Genomic DNA, 12,931 nt, shown 5'->3' with positions numbered 1-12,931 from the left:
AAATAATATAAATATTAGGAACGTAAACATAAGGTAAACAGATTACACGATAACTCAGAGTCCTAACAACTTTATGTGGGATGAGATTTGCAGTGGTAAGCAATTGGGATGTTTGCACCAGACGCAACATGACAGAAATTTAAATACAGCTATTTAGAAGCACTGAATGGTGCACTTACCGCACTCCAATGAAATGGTAAGGTTTATAATCTAATTAATACATATTAAACATTACATATCTAATTAATACATATTAAATGTACATGCTGTAACACTGATATGTGTTGGCTTGCACTGAAGTTCTATTTTGAATGGTTTACTTTATTTTCAAGATCTGAGGTGAACTATCTGCTGCTGCTTTCAATAGTATGGCAATAAACGTTATGTGAAATGGCATTTAAACTCCCATTATTAGCATTTAACACCGAATAAAGTACATGAGGAGTGCCTGAGGTGATCATTGTCAGTTTTCTGTTGTTCTGTTGCAAGAAATAGAATCCATTTCTAAAATATAAATTTCAGGTATTGGTTAGCACAAAAACTCCTTTCAATATGAAAATATTCATCTATCGCATGTCATTGCTTTTATTTCGAACACGATTTAAATCAGCCTTAAATCAGCCTTTAGGCTCGACAGTCAGGCACACTGCTGTTGGTGTCGTCAATCTGGCAATCTGCACTTGTGTTTGTTTTAAACTAGGTATGCAATACCTAGTTGAACCACTGTGTGTCAAACTTACACACTGCACCTTTAAATCAAGAAGCAGTTTTAGACAAGAAAAAAATTGTCTTGGTGAAGTTAGTTTATCCTTAAAACAAGCAAAATAATATGCCAGTGGGGTACATATAAAATACATATTAAACCTCTTTAACATTATTAAATGTGTATGCTGAATGACTGATGTGTGTTTGCTTGCACTTAAGTTACATTTCAAACGGTTTATTTTATTTACAAGATCTGAGGTGAACTATCTGCTGCTGCTTTCTGTAGTATGGCAATAAATGTCATGTAAAATGACATTTAAACTCACATTATTAGCATTTAACACTGATACTGATTAACCACATTTAAAGCACCTAAGGTGTACCTGAGATGATCATTGTCAGTCTGGCAACCTGTGCTTGCGTTTGTTTTGAACCAGGTGTGCAATACCTAGTTCATCCACTGGGTGTCAAACTTACATACTGCACCTTTAAAGAGCCCATATTATGGGTTTTTGAAAATGCCCTTCCATGTAATGTGTAACACAGCTCTAAGTGAAGTGAAATATCCAGCTAAGGCCTAAATCTGTAAGTGTACAGTGTTTAAAATTATTGATTCATCTATAAAAGAGTCGACTCATAGTGCTTCAAACGAGTCGTCTTGATAACGAGTCATTAGGTGTTTCGCGATGACGCAGCTACGAAACACAAGCCTCGCCAGTAGTTACGCGCGCAAACCAGGGAGATTTGAAACCTGCGGCCCCGCCCACTAACACAGAAAAAACACTAGACACACACACACAGACGCCGCCGGTCGAATGAAGTCACGCTGTGCTCAGATGGATAATATTGACAGTCTCTACCCAAAGATGAAACTGTGAAGAGTCAGTGGTTGAGGTTTATTCACTAGTGTAAGTGCGATTAAAATTGTTGCCTCGTTTACTCTAGCTTGCAAATTATGTATTTATTGTGTTTTGTTACTTGTTAACCTGGTACAGTACACGCGGTTGCTCTTTATATTCTCTTATCGCATGTAAGCCACGTTAAAAACGCGGCGCGTGCCGCTTTGTTTACGGATTGAACGTTAAATGCTTTTGTGAGCTCGCGTTCCACTGCCGTTTGTCGTTGCTATGGCCATCGTAAGCTAGGAGACAGGAGACTCGTGTCGATCTCCCTAGTTCTGAGGAGGAACGTGATGTGTGTGTTTGTGTTTGTGTTTGTGTTTGTGTTTGTGTTTGTGTGTGTGTGTGTGAGAGAGAGAAAAAGAGCGCGTGACGCCTAGGGGCTAGGAGACAGGAGACTCGCGTCGCTCTCCCTAGTTCTTCTGAGGAGCGTTGTGTGTGTGTGTGTGTGTGAGAGAGAGAGAGAGAGAGAGAGAGAGAGAGAGAGAGAGAGAGAGAGAGAGAGAGAGAGAGAGAGAGAGAGAGAAAGAGCAGGTAAAGTGGCTAGGAGACTCGCGTCGATCTCCCCAGTTCTTCTGAGGAGCGTTGTGTGTGTGTGTGTGTGTGTGTGTGAGAGAGAGAGAGAGAGAGAGAGAGAGAGAGAGAGAGAGAGAGAGAGAGAGAGAGAGAGAAAGAGCAGGTAAAGTGGCTAGGAGACTCGCGTCGATCTCCCCAGTTCTTCTGAGGAGCGTTGTGTGTGTGTGTGTGTGTGTGTGTGAGAGAGAGAGAGAGAGAGAGAGAGAGAGAGAGAGAGAGAGAGAGAAAGAGCAGGTAAAGTGGCTAGGAGACTCGCGTCGATTTGCCCAGTTCTTCTGAGGAGGGTTGTGTGTGTGTGTGTGTGTATGTGTGTGTGCAATTTAACTTTTAAAAATCATATACCCCATGTCACAAAAACTGCTTTCTTTCATCTGAGAAATATCGCTAAGTTACGAAGTATGCTATCCATCTCAGATGCAGAAAAGCTAGTCCATGCTTTTATGACTTCTAGGCTGGACTACTGTAATGCACTGTTTGCTGGCTGCCCAGCATCCTCTATTAACAAACTTCAATTTGTACAAAATGCAGCTGCCAGAGTTCTTACCAGGTCTAGAAAATTTGATCACATCACCCCAATTTTATCCTCCTTACACTGGCTGCCTGCTAAGTTTCGTATTGAATTTAAAATATTGCTTCTTACATATAAAGCTTTAAATAATCTAGCTCCTGTTTATCTAACCAATCTTCTGTCTCGCTACAATAAAATTCGCTCTTTAAGGTCTCAAAACACAGGGCTTCTGGTAGTACCTAGAATAGCAAAGTCGAGTAAAGGAGGTCGAGCCTTCTCATTTATAGCTCCTAAACTCTAGAATAGCCTTCCTGATAACGTCCGAGGCTCAGACACACTCTCCCAATTCAAAACTAGATTAAAGACCTATCTGTTCAGTAAAGCATACACTTAGTGCACCACTTAGGGGGCTTCCACACAGGTTATGCATCTTGTTGATATACACTGTGAACATCAGCTACGCTAATTATTTTCTTTATTCTCCATTTCCACCTGGGATACTCTTCCCGAGGCCCTCAGACTATGCAGAGTCACTGATTCGATCCAAGACCAACGACGAGATGATCCCAAGGTTTTTTATATCCTGGACCTGGCCGAATCCTGAGCAGCTACTGTGATGGTCATGAAAAAGTGGAGAACATGAGACTGATTCCTGTGACGCTCCAGAGACAGACGAGTCTTCGCTGAGGCCAGCTTCCAGCCTCCGCCACTGAGACTGCAGCTCTGCACAAGACGTTTGGCCAGCGGAGAAATTAAAATGGTCGTGCCCAACTGAGCCTGGTTTCTCTCAAGGTTTTTTTTCTTCACTTCCGCCTTTAGTGAAACTTTTTTTCCCTCTCCGCTGTCGCCACTGGCTTGCATGGTTCGGGATCTGTAGAGCTGCGCATCGTTGGATTTGCTCTTCAGTATTTGGACTCTCAGTAGTGAATATTGAACCACACTGAACTGAGCTCAACTGAACTGAACTTAAACACTACAAACTGAACTACACTGTTCCTATTTACTGTGACCTTTTATGTGAAGCTGCTTTGACACAATCTACATTGTATAAGCGCTATACAAATAAAGGTGAATTGAATTGAATTGAATTGTGTGTGTGTGTGTGTGTGAAAAAAGCCTTACACTATGAAGCGTGTGTGCACTGTGACTACTTTTATATAGTTGATTAGCAGCTGGGCATTTCACTCTGTCTCGTGCTGAAGCCTGTCACTGTCGACCAATCGCAGCAGGCTGTCATCGGTCTAATCAGCGCAGATTAGCTTCACGCAGAGGAGGGGGTTGGGAACAAATGAATCGCTGAACGATTCATATGGGAGTCGCTGGGATAATTAGGTAAAAATAAATGCAGATTATAAGACCATCAAAGTGTTTTTTGACCTTGCATGCATGTTAGACTGTTGTTAGAGACCCTTACAACCTAAATATGACCCTATTTCATGTATAATATGGGCTCTTTAAATCAAAGAGCATTTTCTAGACAAGAAAAAAAAAATATTCTTGTTTCTAGAAATAATATGTCACAGTTAAGTGTTTTTCCTTAAAACAAGCAAACTAATACACCAATGGGGTAAGCAAAGAAATGTTATTTCAAAATGAAAACAAGATTATTTTGCCTACCCCGTTGGACAAATTATTTTGCTTTTTTTAAGGAAAAAAAAATAATTTTGACATTTAAAAAAAAAAAAAAAAAAAAAAAAGAAGACAATATTTTTACTTGTCCTGAAAATGCTTCTTGATTTAAGGACTTTTACATATTTGGATTAAAAACAAGACAATAAATCTAAGTAAGAAAAGCTTGTTGTCAATCTAGTCTGCAGGGCCGAAAGTGCTCATAGTTGCTTAAACACTCATACAACACTGGGAAAATAGGAAGAGTCACCTGTACTCCAGGGAAAAACGTGTCAACTCAGTGCCATTGTAAAGCCATTTGAACTCCAGTGGCCAACTGCCCTCAGCCATGCAGGTGAGAACAACACGGTTTCCCTCCAGGTGGATCTGGGTGGCCACCGGCTCCATCTTAAAATATGGTGGGACGTCATCTGGAGACAGAGAGGGAGAGAAAGAAAGAGGCTTAACATGTTTCTCCCAAGTAGGACATGTTCCTGGATCAACGTCCTTGTTATTCCTGAGACAACATTTCTGTCGACCAATCCGATACTAGGGTGAGATTTAGAAACAGGCTTAGGGCTGTAGGTTACATTTACATGTATTCGTTTTAGCAGAAGCTTTTATACACAAAGCAATTTACAACGCAGAATAATACACGGTGATTAATCCGGATGAAAAACAATACATGTTGTGTTGGCATGTAGAAGTCAGTTTGAGCTGTTTGTTCAGTCTGACATCCTCGTTTCTGGGTTCAAACACTCTATCAGATGGCAAAAGTGAACAACAAGTAGTACTAATACACTCTAAGTATGCTGTAATACTGGTGAAATTCATGATGGTAATATTTCCTAATCTCAGATGGCCAGACAGTTATTCATCTTTATAAATTGTTCAAATAGTAGTTTCTTTATGTGCATTTTGAAATATCGTATCAAAAACACTTAATGGAAATGCCAAGATGCTTATATGTTTGGAAAATGAAAAAAAAACAAAAAACAAGTCATTTGCTGTTTGTTCAAACTAATTATTTAAAATGAGCTGAAACAACACAATTCTTGTGGTTTTTGAGACGACAACTTAATTGTTTTATGTTCAATTCACTTAAATTTGTAAAAGCTAATAGGTCAACTTAATTCCTTCATGTTGTCCGAACACAAATCAATAATTTTCAGTGCACAATATAAACAGTATACACTGTAAAAAATATTTGATCAATCAGTCATGAGAGCATATGTTTTTAGTTCATTATAACTTATTAAACTACGTTAATCATGTTCATGTTAAAGTCAGTTTATTATAATAGAAGTTCAATGGACTCATAAAGTTCTTTGGGTTTTACCATTTAAGGCAGTGTTTCTCAACCATGTTCCTGGATGACCACCAGCTCTGCACATTTACCTTGTTTCTTTAGCAGACACTGAAAGATCTAAGATTTAAATGGTAAAACCCAAAGAATGAATTTCTGCTCACCGAAAGAAGACTAGAAAGACGAGAAAGAAGACCAAGAATAGTTTTTTATGCCAAAACAATGTACAAATTATATTTGTTTGCTATCTCTCTCATAAGATCAGGGTGAACTTTTTTATTGGATGATCTGGTGAGGGAGAAAAGATATACACTAGGTGAAAAAAGTAAAATTAACAATTTTTTTAGTGCACAATTATTTTTGGAGATTAGTATGATAACAAATGAGCCACTAAAGTTATTGATGTTTTGACAATGTTTTTGAATTATTTTCTGAACTTTGAACATCTCTGGTCCGTAACTGGCTAAGAAGGATGAGAGAGCTCTCAGATTTCTAGAAAATCATAACTTGTGTTTGGAAGATGAGCGAAAGTCACAGGGGTTTGAAATTATATGCGCGTGAATAATTATTAACAGAGTTTTCATTTTTGGAAACCATACTTAACGCTATCGAAAACTAATAATAGTAACAATAAATGTCTATTTACAGTTTATTTGCTATATTGCTTCATAATAACATAATACTACATTGTTTCATATAATAACAACATTTCAATATTAGTTAGTTGTTGCTGTAATTTGTTTTTGGTTATTACTGGTTGCAGATTGTTTGTTTTTTATCTCATTTCTGTGTTATTTAAATGTATTTGATTTTTAAGATTATTAGTTTATTTATTTGCTTGATTTGTATTGTTTTTATTATTTTTTGTATGATTATTTATTATTAATTATATATATTTTTGTAGTTTTATTTGTTATTTTTTTTGTACCATTATTCGACACGTCCTAGGTAATTTCAAGTTCATTTCAATTCATGAGGTGATATCCAAATGAGTGACTTGCTTACTTAGCAATTAGTCAATCCCCTGCCACCTGCTAGACCCATTCATTTGTATTTACAGATCAGTTGTGGAAAAGACAGGTGGGCATTATCACATTGGCGGAGTAATCAGGCAATCCGAATGTGACTGGTTCTTCCATAAGTCTATTCATTTTGCCATTACCCTTCAAATAAATAAAATCACAGTTTTGACTTATATTTGCTTTCACTTTATGTATTTATTATATAATTTAGCATCCATTTGAACAGTACATGTTTTTTAGCACAAGGCTCCAGGAATGCTAGTTAAAGCTGTTTTATACTTCTGCATCAAGCACACGCATATGCTCTGGCACAGCCTTCGATCGGTAGCATAGCCCTCACGCTGATGCGCACCTCTCAAAGAATGTAACTACACGTCATAAAGCTGCGGTCACACTTGAGTTTTCTTCCCATAGACTTCCATTTATACGCACGGGAATGCGTCAGACCGGAAACGCAAGGTCATGCGTCAAGTTTAGCATGTTGCTGCAGTGCAAAGTTCAAGCTTGGTGAACTCTGACCTGCGAAATCGCATCACTTGACTGCGTGAGACCAATCGAGGATCAAAACAGGACCTCTCTGGGCAGAAATTTAAAACATGGAGCAATCGCTGGCTTTTTTAAATGTCTAATCATCTTGTTTAATCCCGCTCCTTTTCGCAGCACCGCACGACAGAATTTCGCACACATAAAGCCCAGTGTGACCGTAGCTTAATGATGTGTAGCACAAGCTCTGTGATTGGTCGGCTTGGTAGCTGTGACCAGTGTAGGTGGGACTGAGAGCTGTGCGAACCCATTGGAGCAAGTGTTTACAAGTGTCGAGTCCCGCGAAGTAGCTCTAAATTGAAACTTTGTTTTGTGTTTGATTAAAGTTGTTGCACGTCTGTCGGTTCCCGCCACTGAATGAGTGAGTTTTAGCTACTTGTACATTAAGATAACATTAAGAAAATACAAAACACCGGCAAAGAAACACAATACAGAGGAACATAAAAACTTATTCTATGTCAAGCGAACGTGTATGCTCACCGTGGCTGACGCCGATGCTAACGCACACTTCTCAAAAAAAAGTATCTACACATTGCAATGACACGTAGCACAAGCTGTGTGACTGGTCTGCTTGGTAGCTATGCTAAGTGTGGGCGGTGCTGAGAGCCGCAAACCCAATGGTGCGAGTGTTTACAAGTGTCAAGTCCCCTGAAGGAGCTTCGTACCTCGCTTAAATGATCTAAGATGATTTGGCAGATCCTGGATCTTTTAATCTTGAGAACTGATCTCTGGCTGCTTTAATTCTTCAAACAAGTTTGCAAATCAGATTAAAATGTCTGGATGAATTGATCTGAGATCTCTGCATGTGTTGTGAAGGACTGATCTATCGATCCTCGAAATCATCAAAGTCAGCTTTATTGTCAATTCAACCACATGTACAGAACATATATAGAATCGAAATTACTTTACTCTCAGACCCTAGGGGCCTAACATATAATATTAATACAAAACGTAGAGTTTTAAGAAAGAATTTACAATAAATACAATTATACAAAAAATGTAATATACATAAATAAAATGTAGGCTAAAAATATACTTAAAAAAAAAAATTGTAAACAATACAATACAATGACATTAAGGGCATATGGCAACGAGTGAAAACCAGAGTTGTGCATATATAGAACAGTATATAGTGCAAAAAGGCTTGTAAACATGATAATTATGATAAAGTGACAGTGTCATGATATATACTGTAGTGAGGTAGTCCAATGTTGCATAAAGTGACCAGTGCAGATGTTTGCGTGTATATATGTGTGTGTTTTCATGTGTGTTAGAGTCCAAAGGTGCATGGGGAGGGTGAGGGGTGCGGTGGCAGAGCTGCGAGAGAGCTTCCTGACAGCCTGATGGATGAAGCAATACAACGATTGGTTGACGACAGAGCAGAGTAATGACATCATCTGATTAATATTAAATTAGGCATGTGAAAAAAATAATATCAAATTCATAGTAAATGTTTTGTTAAATATTATGTGCAACAACTTTCATCATTTGTTATGGGCTGCAGGCTTTACACTTTTACACTTTTTACACTAATGTGTCAAGAGTATTTAGCAATTTATTTAGTTTTACATTTTAGATCGGATTTTCTTTACTATAGTAGCCTAGGCCTATTTTAATTTATTAATCTGCCTAAGAAATTTAAATTAATTTTGCATGAAAAAAAAGCATTTTGATATTGGTAAAGGTGTCTGCAACCTTAGCAATGCATCAAATCACCGGCATATTAGCTGTCAAAACATGACCGCATAACTGCATAAATTATTATTCCTTTATAAAACAAACAAACAAACAAAAAAACTGTCAAATAATGTGCATGTTTATTATCATACATAAATTGTACTAAAGCTGGATCATTACCTTAAAATAGTACGCATTTGTGTCTAAATAATCAATATTAATAAATGTTCTCTTTGATTCCCTGGAGAACCACCCCGATTTTGTACTTTTATTTCAGAGTGCAGAATGTTTTATTTATACAGTATTTATATTTTAAACATATATGTATATATACATAAATATTATTTATTATTTAATATCTAATAATATTAATCATTATAAATTATAAATGTGTATGTATATATATATATATATATATATATATATATATATACACAAAGTTTTTAAACTATTTTACTATTTTATCAGCATTTGGTACATACTTTCAGTATTACCTTTGCTTGAAATGACCCGATCTAATACTGTTTATATAAAAAAACTTGCTCCCGAGGTTTGAGCTACCAGAACTGTTGCTATGACAATAACTCTGGGATCAGTTTTGATAAACGAAACGATCCTGGATCATGTCAAATCGTCAATAACCAAATCCAGCTAATTAAGCAATCCACATACGAAGAACAGAACCCAGACTGTGTTTACCTTATGATTAAAACTTTTGCACGTCTGCTGGTTCCCGCCACTGCATGAGCAAGTTTTAGCTACTTGTACATTAAGGTAGCGTTCAGAAAAAAAACATAACATCCATGAACTAACTCAAGGAACATAACATAACCTACTGCCAGCTAGCGTTTCAGAAGTTCTACTGCAGAGCAACACAAACAGCACGCAAAAGTATAAATGCATGACTACGCACATGGCATGCGCCGTGGGTCACAGCAATCGCTCAATGCAGAAGTATAAACCAACCTTTAGTCAATTAGTTAATCAATTTTGAAGATTCCAATATATTCTGCAGTTGGAGTGACAACTGAAAGTTCATTCCACCACAGAATGTGAACGATTTAGACTGTGACCTTTCTGTGACAGCACCAGTAGGGATTGTTTGCATTGGATAAGAGACAATGGATCTGAACAAGGTTACAATTTCTATTGCAACTGTAACTGTTTATTTTTTGGTATTTTGCTATAGATAGATAGTAGCAACATGTCAGAGCTCATGCACCACCCACCAGGCCACGTATACAACTGATTATTTGAAACGGGTGTTGTTTGCTACCAACAACGAAAGATAAAATATGTCTAGTTGCTGAATCACAACGCTCAAAGAGCAAGTGAGACAAAAAACAAAGGCAAAAGAAGCCATTAAAACTGAAAAGCTAAACATGATTTGACAAACTAAATGCCATCTCTTAAAATATAAAAGACAATTTAAGAAACGATTTGTCTGTTGTGACACTGAGACGTTCTGAAGGCATGATAGAGGGAGTGCGAGGTGAGAATTTCAGGGGCCTGACGGGATAAGTGAGGGAAGGTTTTGAAGATAACTTGAAGATGCAGTCGCTCCGCCTGCAAACCTGACAGAATGAGCTATAGTGTGCTGGGGAATCCATTCATCTTCAGTCTTTTTAAAACAGCCAGATTATACAGACTCTCAGACAAACACAAAGCGCCGCATACGGGTGCCTTCAGCCAGGAGACAAAGTGCTTTCATTTCCCTCACGAGGAGCTGATGATGGGACCTATCGATCGCGACCGACTTGTTCTCTGTAGGTGACATGGATCTGATAGTCATTGTGTTTGTGAAAAGCCAATTAAAGCTTGTATTAATTGAGGCAATAAGCTAGCATGCCCTAGAGGTCTGTTGCGGGGTTGTTAAACATTGGGCTAATTTCTCTGTGCTGCGAGCTGCACTGTGAGGCCTGTTAAAAGTCCTTCCTCTAGGGGGCACCATCAAGCATTTACAGATATAGTTTGGATTGAAATCCCACACAGAAAAAAAGATAACTATTAAAGACTTTTCAAATGTGGTAGAGTAAGGACAGCTTGATGCATTGTCTAAGGCCCTGTGAGGGCAAGGGGAATAACAGTGAAAGCCTATTGTTTAACGTGTGTATGGAATCAAATTATACAATGTTTATTGTGCTAGCACACATTGGTAGTCTTTAGTCATTGCTTTATTCATTTTGCTTCAGCTTAGTCTCTATTTTAGAGGTTGCTACAGCGAAATGAAGTGTCAACTATTTCAGCATTTGTTTTACGCAACAGATGCCTTTTTGACCACAACCCAGAACTGGAAAACACCCATACACACTCACACTCATACACTACGGCCAGTTTAGTTTACTATTTATTTACCTGTACTGCATGTCTTTGGACTGTGGGGGAAACTGGAGAACCCAGAGAAAATCCACGTAAACATAGGGAAAACCAACCAACTGGCCCAGCCGAAACTCAAACCTGCAACCTTCTTGCTTTGAGGTGACAGTGCTAACCACTGAGCGACCGTGTCACCATTGGTAGTCTTAAAATGAACAATTAATTTGTGCAGGTGAATCCACTGAATTAAAAAAAATGTTTTGGTAATCTCCAAAGCCTGACCATTTCCTTCCACATTTGTAGTGATGGTCCTTCTCTGATGTCAGTTTGATAGCTTCAACCCCAATATTCTTAACCACACCCTTGTTATCATTAGTTTGCTTATAGGAAATGATGCAAAAAAGAAAGCACCGCCCCAACTCAACATTCTGTTTCAATTGAAAGTACATCAACATACTGAAGTAAAGGCAAAATACCTTTAAGGCAAGTCATTTCATTCAGCAGTGATCTCTGAAACACCTCTTGTGAATACTCTTTAAAGGGGGAAACATCAAATTCCCTAAAACTGTCTGCCATGTGTACAATTAAATTACATATTTCAAATAACAGATTACATTTAACAATATCTGTCTCTTAATTTGTTTCTAAATGTTCATATCATGCAAAAACAGTTTGCCAAAGGTTAGGGAACAAGATCATGCCATCAATTTTCTTTATAGCCATTTCTGTTTACGTGCTACACTATATTATTCTCTGAATAATTCCTCATCAAATCGGACTGGTCCTCCAAATTTATTCCCATCTTGGTCTTGATGGCAAATTCTCCTAAAATGACAGGAACACCTTTGTTTACAAGCTTTAGGGCATTCAAGTTGTTGCAATGATGTGATTTGCATTTGAATGGCAGAGACAATGAATTCTTAAGGTCAGACAGGGTGGACTACTTCACAATTCTTTAATACAGATTACAAAACCAGAGAACATTTGTTTTCACTTCATTTAAAAGTATAGATTTTATGCGGATATATTTCTCATGTCTGTAAGGCAAGTCTTTACTGATATTGCAGTGCGTTTGCCAGGCCAGAGGTTTCATTACAATGCAAGTGCAAAAAAAATGTCATAAATGCACACATCTGGACCGATTCCCTCCCCCTGAGAATTGTCAGTCTATAGCCGTGGTTCTCAATTCCGGTTTTCGAGCCCCCCTGCCCTGCACATTTTGAATGTCTTTCTTATTTGACACACAAGGATGAGTTCATGGATCTCTTTGTTAACGAACTAATGATCTGAATTAGGTGTGTTAAGTAAGGAAGACAGGGATGGGGGATAGGGGCGATGACTGGAATTGAGATCCACTGGTCTTTAGTGATCAATTATTGTGCCCTTGACTTTGTTAGAGTGGCCATATTGACTGTTACAGTCTTCTCCATTAAAAACTATAGGAGTAACATGCCTTGTGCATTCTAGTCTTTGATAAATGTCTCAGCAAGTTCCATTTCATGCAGGGTTTAATCTCAACCACTCTGTATACAGTGCTGCAAAAATTATAAGTACTCATAAAAACAATTATAAACACACACCCACACACTCTCCTGCATGAAGAATTATTTTCATCCAAAGAAGTTGGGCTGTCATCAGCCTAATCAAGCTTGGTACAACCCTCCAAATCATTGCCATTGGTGAACAGACTCTTGAAAACAATTCCTCTGTGAGCAGATATAGACTGCCAGTCATTTCATTGCCCCCCGCACCCCCCACAAAGTTCTGCTTA

General features: G+C 38.0%; 1 protein-coding gene across 1 annotated transcript in view; it reads right to left on the bottom strand.

The window, feature by feature from the left end:
- The window catches only part of sdk2a (sidekick cell adhesion molecule 2a), a 332,315-nt gene that overhangs the window by 140,381 nt on the left and 179,003 nt on the right, over window positions 1-12,931 (bottom strand). Inside the window, exon 2 of the mRNA XM_056452811.1 lies at window positions 4,568-4,727. Coding sequence (XP_056308786.1) covers window positions 4,568-4,727 — 160 coding nt within the window. The remainder of the gene's footprint in view (window positions 1-4,567; window positions 4,728-12,931) is intronic.

Source organism: Danio aesculapii, chromosome 3 (assembly GCF_903798145.1).
Source record: "Danio aesculapii chromosome 3, fDanAes4.1, whole genome shotgun sequence".
Lineage (NCBI taxonomy): Eukaryota > Metazoa > Chordata > Actinopteri > Cypriniformes > Danionidae > Danio > Danio aesculapii.
The sequence above is the reverse complement of the archived record's forward strand: the minus strand, read 5'-3'. Positions and strand labels throughout refer to the sequence as shown.